Here is an 18,504-nt window from a genome sequence, read left to right as displayed (position 1 = left end):
GTTTTGGTAACTGTCATTTATGGGGAATAGGGCCTGGGGATGTTTCCTGTCCTGCAGATGAATTACTGGACTGAACTGGTTCAGAAGCACAAACACCAACTGCCTCACAGAAGCCTATGCGACAGCCATGTGATGACTACTGAGGAGAAGGAAAGCCAGAACCAAGCCAGCTTGAGCTCACAGTTCTCCTGCCTCACCCTCCTAAAAGCTGAAATGATAGCTGTGTGCCACTGCAGCGAGTTCTTGAGCAAGAGTTCGTAAATTGTACTCTCATGTTAGAGAATGTCTTAGACTAGATCAACAAAGCTGCGTTCAAGGCTCTCCATTTGCAGTGCCAAAGCTCAATTTCGCACACCATTTCAGAAACAGTCAATTTGACATCCTGCATCAAAAACAAAACAAAAGGGGCTGGGGATTTAGCTCAGTGGTAGAGCGCTTACCTAGGAAGCGCAAGGCCCTGGGTTCGGTCCCCAGCTCCGAAAAAAAGAACCAACAAAACAAAACAAAACAAAACAAAACAAACAAACAAAAACCAGGCAGGCAAACAACAACAGAAGCAGAAAAAAAAAAAAAAAACGAAAAAGAACAAAACAATTGGCGGCCACTCATGTGGACCATTTGTATTTTTGATAACTGAAGACTCACTGCACAATGATGGGTAAAACTGCAGTAGACCCCACATGTGCAGGATGGCACGGGCCTGAGGAATACCCCTGGGCCCAGAGGTCAGGTCAATGACTGAGACAAGCACTGGAGCCACTTACCTCTGTTGAAGGCCATCTTTGTTAGCATAAAGACTAATAGGAATGGGCAAAAATAATGTCCCCAGGCTCTATTATGGCCATACATGGATTAAACTATTCCTGAGATGGAGACATTACAGGACTGACTGAGGTGTGGCCAGGAGTCGGGATCATGAAGCTGAAGAGTTCTGTGCTGACAGAACCCTCACGGTTGTTAATGCCATTTTGGATGACACAGCAATGTGAAGAGGCACCACATGCCCTGCAGGATGTAGGTCCAAGTGCCAAAGTCAATGAAGTAAGAAACAACCTGACGCTAAGGTTCTTCCTGCCTAATCCAGCCAGGGCGGACAGGTGATTCTGTTTCAGAGAGGCCAGAACAGACCACAGAATGTCCTGGATTTGACACTGTATGCTGTCAAAATTCTGTCTTTACAGTTACTTGTAAGTTGTAGGCGCTACTGCAAGTTCCTTGTGTTGGTAGACATTTTCTTTTTTTCACTACATTCTTTAAGACAACAGAGTTGATGAGTTCCACACAGCAGTTACAGACCGCTGACAGTCCTGAGGCAGGGGTTTGAGTTCTGGCTCCTCTTCCTCACTGAATACCACCGTGTGCAAGTTGTTTCCTTAAATCTCAGGCAAGTTTTCTACAATGGAGAGAACGGTGCTCACTGGGTGGCAACCCACGCAGCATTCGGAAGCGCCTACACACAGTTCAAGTTTATCAGCCTTCACTTACCTGCTGTAAGAGCACATTCGGTGAGGTCCAAAGGTGAGAGCATTGGTTTCCTTATCTATAGGAAAGGCTTTTGGTAGAATCTATGATTAATATAAATCGTAAGCCAGCTCTCTGTACACATCAGGAGACATGAACTCGTAACTTACCAAAGGATCTGAACCTGAAAGGTTCTCTAAGAGTAGCTAACTGTTACCAAGCCACAGGCCCCAGGATATTCTCAATAGTCCTTTCTGTTTGCTCCTTCATAGAATCAGTACTCAGCTACCTTACACACGGTGCTTCATGTTAGAGAGTATTAAATGGAGGGCCTAGACCAGGGTTCACTGGATGCCTGACTCCTCATGTCAGGGCTGTGGATTAGTCCTTCTAAAAAGGTGTCAGGGGGAGTCATAATCAGACTCCAGATAAAATGATGCCTTTTGGTGATGAACAGTGAGTCCAGCTAACAGTGTACAGATGGCTGAGGATAGAAGGCCATGGCTCCCAGCAAGCACTTCCAGTGCAGTAAGGGCAGCTGCATGCTTCCACTCTGACACAAAGATGCCAACCCCAATGACTAAAGAACCAACTCCCTTCTTTCCCTGGATTTCCTCCACCCTAAGGGTCCCTGCATCTTAAAGCCACAGCCTTCTTTCTATAAACAGCAACACCAGCTGGACAAAATGGTGTCGGGGAAGACAGGGTCAGAAACCCCACATCACAGTAGGGCTTCCCACAATTCTCCCTCTGTTATGTAAAATAGATGAATCCGGAGCTGGGCTGGGGCTGAAGGGCCCTTAGTTCACCCGTGCCTAACAAGGGCGATCTGCCTTCGCTTTAGCGGGAGTTCTGAGCCCTTTCCCAGAACCAACACAAAGCAAATACCAAGAATGACAGGATTTCAAAAGGCCCAGGTTAGAGGAACCCGGCACTGTTGATCTCTCAAACACCAGCACCAGAGTGAGCTTTCTGTGGTCACAAAAGCGCCCTTTGCTATAGGAATCATCAAAGGCTCCGCAGAGGGGAAAGAAAAACACAGCTCCAAGTGCAGAGCTCGATTTTCCAGCCCTTGTGTTCCATGAAGACAGCTCAAAGGCCCTGCCTGCCTCGGCTGCTGAACTGTTCACTCCATTGCACAGAGGCAGGATAAAAAGGGAATTTATGGGGATGCATGTGGGAAGGGAAAGGAACCCCTCTTCTCAAAATCTGATTAAAACTTTTTTTTCCAGTTGAGAACTCCAGTAAAACTAACAGCAGCACATACTGCAAAGGCTGCTGACATAGTTAATATTCCCTTCACCTATAGATAATACAAGGCCTAAATGTATATGACCTTGGATACAGCTTCATTTCTTTCCTCATAAGTAGTCTAAGAACTTCAGAGTTCTTTACAATGAGCTCACCCTACCCTCCTGCACCCCTGCCTGTGGGCTAGACTGTAACTAGCAACCATAATCCTGTTTTGCCCAGCACCCGCAGGAAGCCAGTGATAAGATAGTAACTTCAAACCTAACCAAGATCTCAAATCTGATTACTGATAAAACAATGAACTGGGACTCTCAGATATGCCTTTCTGTCTTCTGAGTGCCTTGCTTCCTCTTATGCTGGTTCTTAAGCCTATATGAGAATATCTGAGGGTGAATTCTGAACGGCTTTTCCCTAAAGCAGTACTTTGAAAATACAAACAAAACAAGCTTGGTGCTGCTTAAGCACAACTGTTTTCAGCGGCTTGTCTTGAACAGGGAGCGACACTCTCACACTGACCACGTGACAGAGAGCATCCAGTATCATCTCTTTCAGTAAGTCAGACAACCCTTCGGGTCAAAGCACAAGGAACAGTTGACTTAAAAATGAGGCACACATTGTGTAAGTTAATATTTTTAAAATATAGAAAGGGAAGTGAGGCATGGTGAATGCCTGTAATCCCAGCACTGCACAGGTTGAGGGGCGAGGATACTGTAAGCAAAAGCCCATCTCAGGCTACAGAGGTCACCCCTGTCTCTGAAATTAAATAACACACACACACACACACACACGCACACATGCGCGCACACACACACACACACTCATGCACACACCACACACACACACTCACGCACACACCACACACATACACACACACGCACGCACGCACGCACGCACGCGCACACAGAGGCACACATACTCACACACACACGCGCACACACCACACACACACACACTCACGCACACACCACACACATACACACACGCACGCACGAGCACACAGAGGCACACATACTCACACACATTCAACATGCTGCTGGAGGCTTCAGGAAGTGAGGGATATAGTGTAGTGGTAGAGCACTGGTTTGATACAATTAACCCCTCCCCCCAGGTATCATGAAAAATAAAATAAAAATATGGAAGAAATGGATGACTGGCATACTTACGACACCAAGAATCAATAATTTAGGGAGTGAAGTAGGGCATGAGCTCTTGGAGGTGAGAAAACGGACTCATTCAAGACTAGAGAGCAGTGGGATTGGGTTATGGTCCAAATGCTGGCTAGATCCAGTTCTTTATGAGCTGTTTACATGGAGTCATACGTGTGTATGTGTGTGTGTGTGTGTGTGTGTGTGTGTGTGTGTGTGTGTGTGTGTGTACGTGTGTGCATACTTGGGTACATGTAGGAGAAAAGCAAGTGGTGAGCATAGCGATTTGTCATACGTTGCCTTTCAAGTATGGACAACATCAAGCAAGAATACAACTGCACCTGGGCTATGGGTCTAGATGTCTATGAAGCACGTAGGAATGCGCTTCAGGGACTTGAAGGGAAAAATCACTATTGACATGCCTTATAATCCAGTTTTTTCTACCCAATAATAACAAACTACTGCTAATATCAAAAATTATTCTTCTGTACAAAGATAAGGATGAGTCACATTAAGTATAAATTATGATGCTTAAGAATGGTTGAAACAGTAAAACATTTGATGTATATATGTTTTACAACAGTTGAAAATCATTATAAGTTACTTAGCAAGACATATGACACAAGAACAAGATAATATTCTGAGGCTGACATGAATTAAACCCTATGTTTGAAGTATCTCATACTATTCACTAAGTTGAATTAAAGTTGCCTTTGCCACAATTACCTCTGACATGCTTATTGCTTCATCCAAAGGACACTGTTCCATGAATTGCATCATTTGAAAACATGCTGCCCCTTCCTTGGCTCCCTGTGTACCAGCTTATCTGAGTCACCAGTGGCCAGTGAGGGCATTCCTTTCTGTCTTGCTCAACTGATTCTTTACCTGCACCCATCACTCTCCCACACCCTGATCTCTAGGTGATCTCAGCTTTGCTCACAGATTTCAGCTGCTACTTTATGCTGAGGCCCCACATTCCTTGCTGCTGAGACTTGGAATTGGAAGTCATTTCTAAAGCTAAGCTGGGAGATGCTCGCGGGGGAATCACCTTCCTAAAACAGAAATCATCATCTTTCCTTCCCACACCCCACAGAAGAAAGGACGGTCAGTAGCTTCAAACTCAGTAGGACATGGGATCAAAAGTTGTCTCTTATACTTTGAGGGAAACACACACATTCACGTATGCATATACATGTACACGTATGCATATACATATTCGCATCTATCCAGGTGCAAGCAGTTATGTGTTCATCTTTCTGTGTTCTCCTCATACTTCAGTTTTTTTTTATTGGTCTATGGATCCCACTTTGCCCTGGCCTTTATTTATCTCCTCTTCCTTACACAGATACTGCAGCAGGCTCTCAGTTTCTAGCTCAGCCGGCAAGGTTGGCCTGATTACAACTGCTTACAGCCCGAGTGATTCCTCTAAATCAAACATTTAAAGGGTTTCCTCTCTTGCTTGGGCTCCTTCATTGACTTGCTACTATCCTAAGTTCATGGGAGACTTCTCAGGTTTTGTTAGTCATGTTCTAGCCTCCAGACAGGTTCTAATGACCTTCAGTACCCAAAATGCACTAGGCTCCAGCCAAACTCTAATGATCCACAGTACCCAGAAGGCACTGGGCTCCCCTGGTCTTTGAGAACCAGATAATGAACACAAAAGCCAAAGTTCAGTAGTTTCTTTCTGATGCAAATGCTCTTAGTCCAATCAGAGTACATTCCTGATCTTCCCTTCTTGAACTCTGAGTGTCTTGGGAGACAGGAAGGTGTGTGCCTCTGAAACCTCAGAGCCTGATGGCGCCTAGGGTTTAATATATACCCAAGTTGACAAGCTACTATTTCCCTGGCCTTCAAACGTTTCACACAGAAGGAATAAAGGAAGAAGTAGGTCTTACATGAGCTGCCAAAAAAGAATCATTTGAAACAGAACAAATCTGGCATGGCACAGTGATTTGAATAAGAGTCACTGACAGCACAGTTCTATGGCGCTATATAATTTAAGGTGGATTCCTGTCTTCTCAGGCAAGACTATGGCTTTCATTTCATTAACAGCAAACCTTGGCAAACCAGGTATGGTCTCACTTCCCCCACATATGTTTGAAGGTTTTCAAGAAGCCGGGACTGTTAATTTGTTTTCAAAGTGATTGATTTATTTCATTATTTTATTTTCATTCGGGGAGTGGGGGAGGCATCCAAGAGTCTGTCGTACATTGCTTTCTTAGTATCCCAAACTCTTTCTAGGAATTCCAGTTTTCAGCTCTGTGTCCTGTCCTGTCCTGTCTTTGCAGATGAGAACAGAGAATCCCGGAGGGTCTAACCGGATCCCAGGACTTTCCTAAACCCGAAAATGTGCAGTGAGGAAGGGAAATGCAGATGGGGCAGGTGAGGCCAGGTTGTTGACAGGAAAGCAAGGGCTTAGACCACAGGAAAGACAAACTGTTAACCATTAACCCCACCCAGTCACTTCTCCTCTTCTAGGCTGGCCTCTGCAGCCACTCCATGTGACCTCCACCTCCGCAGGATGGAATTCCGCCAACGCTAGTGATTGAGTTTAGGATTCTAAGGTTGTGAAATACTCAAACTGGAAGAGCTTCTCCAGGTGTTTGTTCTTCCTAATCCCCCTCCCCCATTTCTTCCAGGAACGGACCTATGCTTTGAACACATTAGAAAATCCATCCCCTAACCGGAGAAGCTGGCAGATTTTAAGTCATCTGCTGTGGTCACAGTCATCTGAGGGACTCAAGCCACAGCTCAGATCTATCGATTTCCAGACCATTCTATGGATTCTTTTGCTGTATAGACTGTTCTGTTTCAAAGTACAGAGGCAGCATTAGAATTCCAGCATGACAAAACTTGGCCCACAAGGAACCATACAATTTAGTAAGGCTTTTTACTCAGTAGAGAATACAGCTAAGCCCTATAATTTCAACATGCCAAAGGCTCAAAGTATTTGCTGGTTTTGTTTTCCTCCTCTGATTTTGAGATGTATCTATCCTTACCAAATTGAAAGGCCCTTGATAACCAAGCACTTTTTTGTCTCCTAGCTTCTGCAAAGATGAGGCATGAGGTTCTCAGGGAGGCCTTGGGCTTGCATTTTTAGTGTGCAGAAGACACAGCACATCTGCACATGACCTATAGGCCTTCAAAAGTAATTTTGTTTGAAGGACTGATGTAGTTTAAGAAGAGTAGTCCTGGATGGCAAAGCTCACTGTCCACTGTGCTCTGTGCTCTGTACTACAGCATCCTGTCCACACAGGGACTTCATTACTAGCGATATCTATTACTATTCACTGCCCCATTGTGACATAAGGAACTCTGATGTTCATAGACAGGTCGGAGGAAAAGATTTAAAGGCAAGTGCTCCAGTTTAATATTTCCATTTTTTTTTTTGAGATAGGTTCTCATTTTATAGCCCAGGCTAGCCACGAATTCACTCTGCAGTTTAGGTTAGCCTTGAACTTTTGGCAGTCATTCTATCTCACGCTCCCAAGTACTAGGGTTATAGGCAGTACCCATCACACACTGTCTCCACACCTCTTCTTTCTCCTCTTCCTCCTCCTCCTCTTCCTCTCCTCCTCCTGCTGTGGATTCTCTAATCATGCCAAGTTGAGCCAGAGGAAAATAATTAAAGTGTGTGTGTGTGTGTGTGTGTGTGTGTGTGTGTGTGTGTGTGTGTAGTATGTGTTCAGGTACATGTGCCTATACACATGTGCAAAGCACAGGAAAAAGCTGGGGGTCCTTCTTTATCATCCATTACCTCTTCCCTTAGGACATGGTCTCTTACTGAACCTGCGTTGTGCTGCTGGCCAGTAAGTCTCAGACATTCTTCTGTCTCTGTTTTTCTAAGATGCTGAGGCCCACGCAACCAAGCCCAACTTCTGAAAGATTATAATTTTTTGTATGCATTTGACTGTGTGTGTGTGTGTGTGTGTGTGTGTGTGTGTGTGTTTGTGTGTGTGTGTACACCACATCACAGGTATATCCCTAGTGCCTGCAGAGGCCAGAAAGAGATTTTGAGATGTCGAGAGTGGATTTTCATACAGTTGTGAGATGCCACGTGGGCGCTGGAACCCAGACTGGAGTCTCTGCAAGAGCAGTAAGTTCTCTTAAGTTCTGAGCCCCTCCTCCAACCCTTCATATGGATCTTAGGGCTTTGAAAACAGGTCCTCATGCTTACACAAGCTTTCTCATCCGAGGGGGAAAAGTCCAGTTAAAGTAAGACGGTTTGTCAATGCCTATGGTAAACTCTGACTCATGTCCTTGGTGGAAGATGCCCTGTCAGTAGAGCTGGCCCACACAGAATCAGGTTTACAGCCCAGAAGAATGTGCTGCAGAAAGACCCAGGTATTAGAGATGGATGGGGATGGGGGTGGGGGGAGACCCAGCGAGCACGTATTCTCATGGAACTTGCCAACCAGATGTGAGGCAAATGTTTGCCCTCTAGATGCAGTCAACTACTTGTTCAACAGGCGACCTCCATTCTCTTCATTCCCTAGCTCAACAAGCTCCATTCTCTTCATTCCACAGCTCTGCTGCTGCTCACTGCCTACAGCCATTTGGTACAGTCATTCAAGTAAAAAGCAAGAAACGGTGTAGACGCGGTACCTAGCAATCCTGTTGACTGAAGTAAGTCCCTATGTTTTCAGCAACACAGACAAATACAGAGAATACATCAATACAGGGCTTCAGAAGAATATATATGTATAAAGGTAGACGGTATAGCAAGAATACACATATCATCCTGCCCCTATGGATTAGGAACTATTTAATGTTTCTTTGAGAGTTTAAACTCATTAGTGTCGTGTCGGGGGGAAAAACCACACCCTTCCACCTAGAGCAAACCTTAGATTTTTTTTCCTACTCTATTTTGCAATTAAGTCAAGACTTGGATTCTAATTTTGCGATGTCATCAGTAACTCAGGCACTTTACAATTTCTGATCATTCTTTGTGTGTGTAAAATTCATCCAGTCATTTGGGCTGCTTAGGATTAAAGAGGGTTATTAAAATGAGAACTGCCTTGAGAGGATTTTTCAAGAAAGTTATTCATTGTTAGTTTTTAAAAAAAACTTACATAGTTACATTTACATGTTTATCTCCAGGGAAGCTCTCTGCTAGCAAAAGGAAATATCCATTGTTTCAAATCAGAAAAGCAGAATTACAGGAAGAGAAAACTGTAATAGTTAAGAGGGTGGAGATTTAATGACCAGAGAAACTAAGAAGAGGCATCTGTGATAATATGATCTAGTGGCACATCCTGAAACATAGATACAGGTGACATTATACAGACTGGGCAGACAAGTTATATATAGAACAGCAAGGAAAGGATCGAAAGGTGTGGAGGGAGGAGGAAAGGGGAGAAATAAAAGACTTTTTAAAAACACAAAAAATAAATAAATTGAGTAAAGTGTTTTTAAAAATGGACCAGAGGTGTAGCTTGATAGTAGCACTTTTTGCTAGAAGATGAGAGGTCCTGGATCCTGTCCCTAGCACTGCAAAAACAAGCAAGCAAGCAAACAAACAAGCAAACAAAATCCAAAAACAACAACAAAATCCTACTACATCCAACATCAAATCAACTTAAAAAATAAAACAAGGCAATAATCTTGCCCTTTTTTAAAAAAGCTTTTGCTTTGTTTGTTTGTTTTCTTTTGTTCTTCTTTTGTTTTTTTACAGGCCCCGTTACGCTGTCTAGACTGACTTTAAACCCTGGTCTCAAGCTATCCTCCTACTTCAGCTTCCTGAGGAACTGGGACTGAGTGCCACAGTATGCAGAGGCTTGCTTGGAAGACAGCTACATCTTAAGCAGTGCTGGATCACCTGGCCTGTGACATTATGGTCTTAGCTGGGAACGAGAGCCATGCGGCAATCAGTTGAATCTGCTTATGTAACCATCTCTTTAGTCCTTGATAAGATGGCATGACTTTCAAGAGACGGGAGATATGATCTGCACTTCTTGTCTGTGTCTCTTACAACTAATTCTGTGTGTTCCACCATGTGTGAGTGGGTATGTGTGAATGCAAACACACTCACATGCATAGGTTAAAAAGAGGAAAAGCTGCCCTCTGATATAGCTGGTGTGTTTAAGTGCCTGGGTACTTCACAATGGTTCAGCACAGGGCAGCCACCACTCCTGTGGTCCTGTTCAGACCTGACCTCTTCTTTTGATAGTGCACACTCTGTTGCTGTTCAAAATCATCTCTATTTTATGTCTTATTACACAACCACTTATCCTGTTGACCACTTGAAGAAAACAAAAGTATAAAGGGTAGAAATTTAACCATAGTGTACCTTTGAACAAAATCCAAAGCAGAAAAAAAAAAAAACCAGAAACCTTAGGCAGCCTTGCTAATAAAGCAGAAAATACCCACAAGTCAGCAGCATTTCTGTTGTTTGTTTTCTGTTTTTCAAGACAGGGTTTCTCTGTGTAGCCCTGGTTGTCCTGGAGCTCACTCTGTAGACCAGGCTGGCCTCAAGATCCACTCAGAGATCTGCCTGCCTCTGCCTCCCAAGTGCTGGGATTAAAGACTTGACCACCACTGCCTGGGCAGCAGTATTTCTTGCAACAAGCAGCCCACTCTCCAGGCCAGGAACATAAGAAATCAAAATGGCAAAATATGTTATTTTGCCAGTTCCATTAACAAGCACCTCAAGATTAAGAATAAAGACCGGGTCTGTGTTAACAAAGGCCAGGCCTTCCCAGCAGAGGCTTAAGGCGACATAAGAAGCTTCTAGATGATGAAGGAGAAAATTTGGGGACCATTAAAGATGTCACTTGCAAAGAATTAATGTCCAGAAGTATTCTATTTGTCTTTGGGGCTAGGAACTCCTTTATCCCATAGCCCAACTTATCAATAACCAACTTATTAATAGCAAAATTAACAGGATTTACCTAAGTGCTTGCTTTAGAAAGCTGGCAAGCATGCTAAAGGGAAATTCACACCTCCCAGCTCTGTTGACTGAGAGCATCCTATTATGTCCCATAGTCACCAGCTCTGTATTGGTAGATGGCTCTCAAGATGGCCCAGGGATTTGGAGAACTGGGCCACCCCAGTCCCTCTACCCATTTCCATCCCAACTCATCTACCAATTATGATTTTGGTTCCTGGTTTTCTATTTTCCACTGTCAGGGTTGGCTTGTTAATCATCTCTTAACAAAGCCCTCCTCATGGTCACTGCTTAAGTGGGGTCTCGGGCATTGTTCACATCCTTTTGCTTCACTTTAGTTTTGCTATCTGAGATAATCTAAGAGGTCACTGTGAGACACATGCATGTTTTCATTGCAAGTGCACGTGTCACGACGTTTGGATGTTATTCTCAATTTTGAAAAACATGACCCTTTAAAAAAAAAGAGAGATTGATTTAATTACTTGTTTGTATGTATGTGAACATCTCTGTGTACACAGGAAGCCATGGAGACCATCAGAGGGTGTTAGATGCCCTGGAGCTATAGTGGCAAGTGCTTGTTGGCTTCCCAACATGGGTGCTGGAATCTACACTTCTGTCCTCTGAGGGAACAGGAAAAGCTATTAACCACTGGGCCATCTCTCCAGCCACAGACACCATTGTTGTTAACAGCTTGTTCTACTTCAGAAAACAAAATTGGCAGGCTGTTTATACAAATACATACAATAAGAGAATTACCAAAGTCAGAGAATTGTACAAAGAAGGCATTAAACTAAGGACATTAAGATGAGAGGACAAGCTTAAAGCTTGTGTTGTCAATGTACCACAGGAGTGGCTTCCATTAGTGCTGGGCAGGTCCTGGACTCCTGGCCCAAAATGGTGTATGATCTGCTTCAGTGATTCAGCGAATAAACTTGTATGCTAACAAGCTATCGCTGGTCATTTACATGTGTATGTGCATGGTCACTTCCACATTACAACAGAGACCCCAGGACCCCCAGTGCCTAAATTTTTACTGTCTGGCTCTTTTCAGAACAATGTGCAAATAGGGAGACTACCTAGGAGTTAGAAACAAATCCATTTACACTGGGACAGAAATTTAGGTTATCTAAAGAAACCTTTAACATGCAAATTGAAGAGAACTGGACCGATTCAGATTTTATTACTTGAGAAATCATTACCTAATCTAGACCTAACTCCTCCCTGCTATCAAAGATCAGGTATGCCCGAACATTATCTGCCCAGTAAGCCAACAGGTCTTTCCACAGGCAGTGGTGGGGGTGGGTTGGGGAGCACAAAACCAGCAAGTAAAACAGCTACTGACTCTCCTTCTGTGTGGGTATGTGGTTGTCTTCCAGAGAATGGAAAACTAGTAAAAGCAACCATATTTGACAGCGGAGATCATACAGGAAACAAATATGGCAGATCCACTGAATGCTTTCTCCATGCTGTTTCCAAAGAATGAATGTTAGCAGGCCTTGCCACCTAATGCTTTAGGACTTAGGCTGACGGTTAGAGCACTATGGTCATGCCCAAAAGAAGGTTTAAAAAAAAATGTACATTTTGTATGGTCTTAAAGTAGAAGAAAACATCTCAAGAAGTCTAGGGTATGCCTAGTACAGTTCAAACAGATAATTCTTCAGGGTGCTCTGCTGGATCCAGGGCTGGGGAGCCCAATGGTATATTAGGAAGTGCACAGAATGCCAATACAGAAACTTCCAGAGAAATCAGCAGCCCCCATACCAGCCTGAGAAGGTCCCCGAATCTCCAAACCATTATGCAAATTTCCATTCTCCTTGATGCCGGGCACTGAGCCCAAGCTGGAAGTGTCCTGGTAACCACAAAGGTGTCAAGGGTGTGCATTTCCCAAGTGTTACCACCCCAAAACCTAGCACACACAGTTCCTGCCCGGAACCTCTCAGGCGGCAACACCTGGGCTGATTTTCATAGGGACTCATCATGGCAGTTCCTACTTACGTAATGCATACAGGGTGAGGATGATTCCAGCCAGGCAAAATCCTTCAAAGAACCTGAGTGTGCTGAACATTGTCACATTCACCGACAGTGCCACAGTCAGTCCAAAGATGAGGATGAAGATGACAGAAAACAACAGCACAGGCCGCCGGCCAACCCTGCATGTGAAGAGGGGAGAAACCAGGCGTCAATGTTAAATAGGAGGGCAATGGTAAGAGCTGAAACCCAGCCTCCAGTGAGCATTCTGTGTATGTTGAAGGAGTATGGGCTAAGTGTCTTCACACCACTTATATCCCTGTCACTAGATCATGGCTTGCTCCCTTGGGATAGAGGTCTCTTGTGAGACATTAAGCCCACATCCTCATCTGGAACTAAGAACAGAGCTCAAACAGCTACTAGGAGGGCGAATTATGTTGTGGCCTTGATTGCTGTCGCTGAGTCCATCTCTGTGTATAAACAGGGATACGTCAGGGGAGGAGAATAAAATCAATAACAACTCCCCAAACACAAACCTTGACACACCCAACATAAAATGTCTCGAGAAAGTGCCAACCTTTGGAACTGGCCCAAAAGTAAACAGACATGAAGGGACAGCATATTGTTTCCTTAGGGAGGAATCTTGTTTCGCCAGCGGCCTATAGGTCTAAGGTTGGGTCAGCTGCAATTTGCTTCACCTACATAGCAACATGTAATTCTACAGGGGCCACAGGGATCTCGCACTAAGCCTGGACACTTTGAACTCTAAATAAACGCTCTGGTGCCTCACCGTAGACCCTGTAGGAAAGGGTAGTGATATACTGAGTCTACAAACCACACACAGAGCTGACTGGTGTCTAATCAGTGGCCACTAAGGAACAATGTACTTGTGGGCAGTCAGAGGACAGATGGGGTAGTCCATGGAAATTGAAAAGTCACGAGCTCCCCAGTCCCCATATAACCGTCCACTTTCTCTACTTATTACAACTATGGCAAGCTGCAGCAAACAAATTAATATTTAAGACAACTGGCTTGGGCTAAAGGATAGTTCACAGAGAGACTGGCAGAAGAGGGGAGCAAGGAATGCTGGCCAGGTGCCTGAAACATTACATAGGTTAGCTAAATGGGACACTTATGACAAGGCATTGATATACAAGTAAACCAGGGAGGGCATGGGGCAAAGAGGTAGCTGATAGAATAGTTGCTGCCCAGGGCTGGGTGAGAAGAGAGAATGTTTAAGAGAACATTTCCCAGTCCCCACAAGGATGATGGAAATGATTTAAACTCAGGGTGGGCAAAGGACCTAACTCTATAAACACATTCAAAGTCATTGACTGGTGCTCATTAAAGAGCAGGTCGTGTGTGTGTGTGTGTGTGTGTGTGTGTGTGTGTGTGTGTGTGTGTGTGTGTTCGCGCATGCGTGTATGTAAATGATCTCCCACTTAAAGCTCATTTTTAAGATAAACTAATACAAGGCCTTGCTCTGTCTTGTCTATAATTTTAATTTATGTAACATGTAATATAAAATATAACACATGTAAAATATATAAATATATAACAGTAATATATATATAATAGTTTTAAAAATGAAATGTAAATATATAAAATTTGACAGTTAAACTATGATATAAATACAAAGTAAAGTATTTGAAGAAAACATGGGGCAGGCACAACAGGCCAGCCTGAAACCCCAAGCTAAAGGACTCAGCTTTCATCCTCCTCCTGTGCTTCTTACTGCTGTTTGATACGGTCTTTCCATGCAGCCCAGTTTGTCTAACCTAGAACTTTCTGAGTAGCCCAGGTTGGCCTCAAACTGGCAATCCTCCTACCTATAATCTCCCGGAGCCTTCCTGATCTCTGGTGTATGCTACCAGCCCATGTCTTCCTGACGTTCAAACACACTTTTTCCTGTTCTGATTTGGTCTTAGAAAAGATGCTCGATTTTTTTTGGTTTTAAATTTTGCTAAAGGAACAAATAAACCAAAACATTCTAAGCACACCTCTCCCTGATCCCTTAAACCAGTAAATCATTACACCTGTCAATCAATGGGGGCTGTTGGGCACACGTGATCCCTGCAGTCAGAACACCTTGGTTCTGCACCCAGGCTCATATCATATCATTTCTGAGCTATGTGGTCTTGGGGAAGCCATGCTTTCCCACCAGGCTCACTTGTGTCTATGGGATTTATGACAAGTGTGGGAATGTGCCAGCCACTCAGTGACCGTTCACTACAAGTGAATTACAAGCCTCATGTGAGCTAGTTTCCCAGAGTGGGATCAGAGGTGGGTGACAGCCTAAGTCTTTATCTTTGAGGATCTTCAAAGATGTCCCTATCTGAATTGAATTCTCGGAATCTATCTTTTTTTTTTTCCCTGTTCATCATTCTGTGCAAGAGGGACTCTGAAAATGGAATCACCTCAAATGAACTGATTTTCCAAGAAGGGCAGCATGAAAGAACTTGATTTTACTGGTTCTGAAGATGGAGGAACCCAGAAAACAGGTGGCTGCTAGGAGCTAGAAAAGACAAAGAAATAGCTGTCCCCTCTTTCCCCCCCAACCTCCACCCCCACCTCTGGGAAGGAGTTCTGCCCTGGTGGTATCTGTTTTATTCCAGTGACACCCATGTCTGGATTGTGAACTGTAAAATGATTAATTTGTGTGGAAACCACCAAGCATGTAATAGTTAGTGACAGCAGTCACAGGGAACTGATACTGGGTCTCCAAACAGAAATCTCATCCCAATAAAGTGACTGGAGAAGTTTAAATTCAGGGATTGTTTATAAAACATGATGAAGCAAGCTGGCAGAGAACCTGCAGGACAATATCCACTTTGAAGTTTCTATCCGCAGGGATGGGGGAGGGGACAGGTAATCACACATGTGTGGGAGAGAGAGGCATTGTGTAGAGGGGACCTGGCAGGTACCTCTTGCAGTGTAGCAGAGACCAATGCCTGAAATGTCCCCTCCCCCCAGCTATACTTTCATCCAGTCTATTGCTGTCATAAACACAGGCAATCCCTCAACAGAGCCCTATCCCATGAGTCTCACATATAGCTGAACTAATATGATCTCTAAAATAGTTTATTATTTTAAAAGTTGTTCTATTATTTTAAGTATTTATATGTGCTTGTATGTGACAGTGTGTGGTGTATGTGATTTGTAGAGGTTAGAGGAGGATGTTGGATATCCTGCTCTGTGGTTCTCTACCATACCCCCTTGGAACAAGGTCTCTCTCTCTCACTGCCTTAGTCAGGGTTTCTATTGCTGTGACGAAACACCATGACCTAAGAAACTTGGGCCAGGAAGGGTTTTCCCAGCTTATGCTTCCACATCATAATTCATCATGGAAGGAAGTCAGGATAGGAGCTCAAGCAAGGCAGGGACCTGGATAGAGAAGGTGATGCAGAGGCTGTGGAGGTGTGCTGCTTACTGGCTTGCTCCTCATGGCTTGTTCTGCCTGCTTTCTTATAGAACCCAGGGCCACGAGCCTAGGGATGGCAATGCTCACAAGGGGCTGGGCCCTCCCCTGTCAATCACTTACTAAGAAAATACCCTACACGCCTGCTTACAGCCTAATCTTATAGAGACATTTTCTCAGTTGAGGCTCCCCCCTTCTCTGAGGACTCTAGCTTGTATCAAGTTGACATAAATCTGATTAGTATACTCACTTAACCTGGGAACAGGCCAGCAGCCAGCAAGCCTCCCATATCCTCCTGCCTCTGTCTCAATAGCTCTGGGATTAGGCACCTGTGGCCACGCCTAGCCTTTCACATAGGTACTGGGGATTCAAACTCAGCTCCTCTTGCCTAGGCAGCAAGTGCTCTTACCCACTGAGTCATCTCAACCGCCCCAAAACCCTTCCAGAAAAACCTAAATGTCTGTACATGGTAGCTGCCATTTTAGAAAGCTCCTGCTGTGAGACCCAGAGTTCCCTTAAACAGGGTGACTTCCTTAAAGGTAAGGCTTAAGCAGAGAGTAAAATACGTCCCCCTAAAATGTAGGAAAGGTGTGAGAAACACAAAATTTGTCTGAAATGGAAGTAAGGCCACACAGACTCTCCCAGAGCGATGTTCAGCATTCACGATGACTCCCTGGGGCACCCCTGCCTGTTCGCTCAACCCCCAGAAAGGCACTGCCAGAGAACTGGGTTTGTGCCATCAGACTCTGGTCACACTGAGCAAGACCCAAACTCTCTAGTCTTTTGCCCCCCGCTTCAGGCCTGTAGTGTGATCAGAGAGGCTGCTGGGTATAAATGTGCAAGAAAGAACCGGATGCAGCTTACACCTTGATGGATCAATTCTTTGATAAAACTCTGCATTTCCTATTGTAGTAATCACTTGCACCATCAAGTCTGCGTTTCTCAGAAAGGAGGGCCAAGGGTCATACGGTATCTGATTTCTGTCAGTGATGTCCACTAGGAAGCAGTGCTTGCCAGCTTAGTATAGTTTGTGTTGAAAAGCTAGCAACCCAAGCATCTGGTTAAATAAAACTTTACCTTCCCCATCCTCATCCCCAACCTCAAAAACTAGCCAGCTCCTGGCACAGCCCTGCAGAGATCACTGCCAGTTTCATTGCTGAGCACAAGGAATGTGTCCATAGGAAGCCCTGGAAATGGTGACTTAGCAGATTCTGGGCTCACAGGAAATCACACTGTATGCTCACACAAATAGACACTAGTTTGAGGAAGAAAATTTCCACCCCTTAAAGTAGTCTGAGAACTCTCTGCAACCATTCCCTCTTTCTAGCTTTCTCAGCTAACCAGGATATAGAAGGCACCAGGAACACACACACACACACACACACACACACACACACACACACACAGGCACAAACACACGCACAGACATAGCCACATACACAGATACACACACACACACACATACACACAGACACACACACTCACACACACATATACGTACAGACATAAACACAAACACACACAGAGACAGACACACACACAGATATATACACACACACAAACACACACACACAAACACACACAGACACACACAGAGATACACACACATATACATACAGACACAGACACACACACAAACACACACATATACACACACAGACACAAACACACATACACAGACATAGACACACAGATACAAACACACACACATACACACAGACACACACACAAATACGTACAGACACAAACACAGACACACACAGACACAGACACACACACAGATACACACACACACACACACACACATTCTTATAAAAAGAGTGCAATAGAAAACAGCCACCCCACATCTTTGTCCTTAAGCAGTGCAGTCCCTGACATTATCCAGTTGTCTTCCCTCTTGGAACCAGCAACATAGTGTCCTTGTGACCATACAATGCTTTAAATAAAAGTGCTGTGGTATGCTGTCAGAGAAGCAGTTCTGGGCCATGTGGTCTGTTCCTGACTGCAGCTTATAGCTGAGTGGACTTGGAAATCGACTTAGGTTTCTGGGCTCTAGTTTTTCAGCAATGAACAATGATTGTAACAGTACCTGTGTATGGGTGGACCGTGAGGACCGGTGGTCACCTTAATGCATGGGAGTACCTGATACTTCCTGGTACACAGTGATCAGTAAGCAATGGGCTCCTTTTAAAAAATTATCTGCTTATTCTTATGTATGAGAGTTCTGCCTGCACACATGTCCTCTGGATAAGCAGCAACTGCTCTTAACTACTGAGCCATGTCTCCAGCCCCTATGCAGTGGCTTCCCATGATGCTGTGGCCTTTATCACTAACCCGGCTCTATCTCCTCCTGGTCCCCTTTATCATTTCCTCCT

The 18,504-nt window shown here is 44.3% G+C and overlaps 1 protein-coding gene across 6 annotated transcripts in view; it reads right to left on the bottom strand.

Annotated features, from left to right (window-relative positions):
* Positions 1 to 18,504, bottom strand: part of Slc22a23 (solute carrier family 22, member 23) — a 164,944-nt gene that overhangs the window by 105,822 nt on the left and 40,618 nt on the right. For all 6 annotated transcript variants that reach the window (XR_015640961.1, XR_015640962.1, NM_022624.1 and 3 more), the window contains 1 exon segment: positions 12,739 to 12,893. Coding sequence is in view for 4 of the 6 variants with exons in the window: in NM_022624.1 (NP_072146.1) it covers positions 12,739 to 12,893 (155 nt within the window). In the remaining 2 variants the exon portion in view is untranslated.

Source organism: Rattus norvegicus, chromosome 17 (genome assembly GCF_021556685.1).
Source record: "Rattus norvegicus strain SHRSP/BbbUtx chromosome 17, alternate assembly SHRSP_T2T, whole genome shotgun sequence".
Lineage (NCBI taxonomy): Eukaryota > Metazoa > Chordata > Mammalia > Rodentia > Muridae > Rattus > Rattus norvegicus.
The sequence above is the reverse complement of the archived record's forward strand: the minus strand, read 5'-3'. Positions and strand labels throughout refer to the sequence as shown.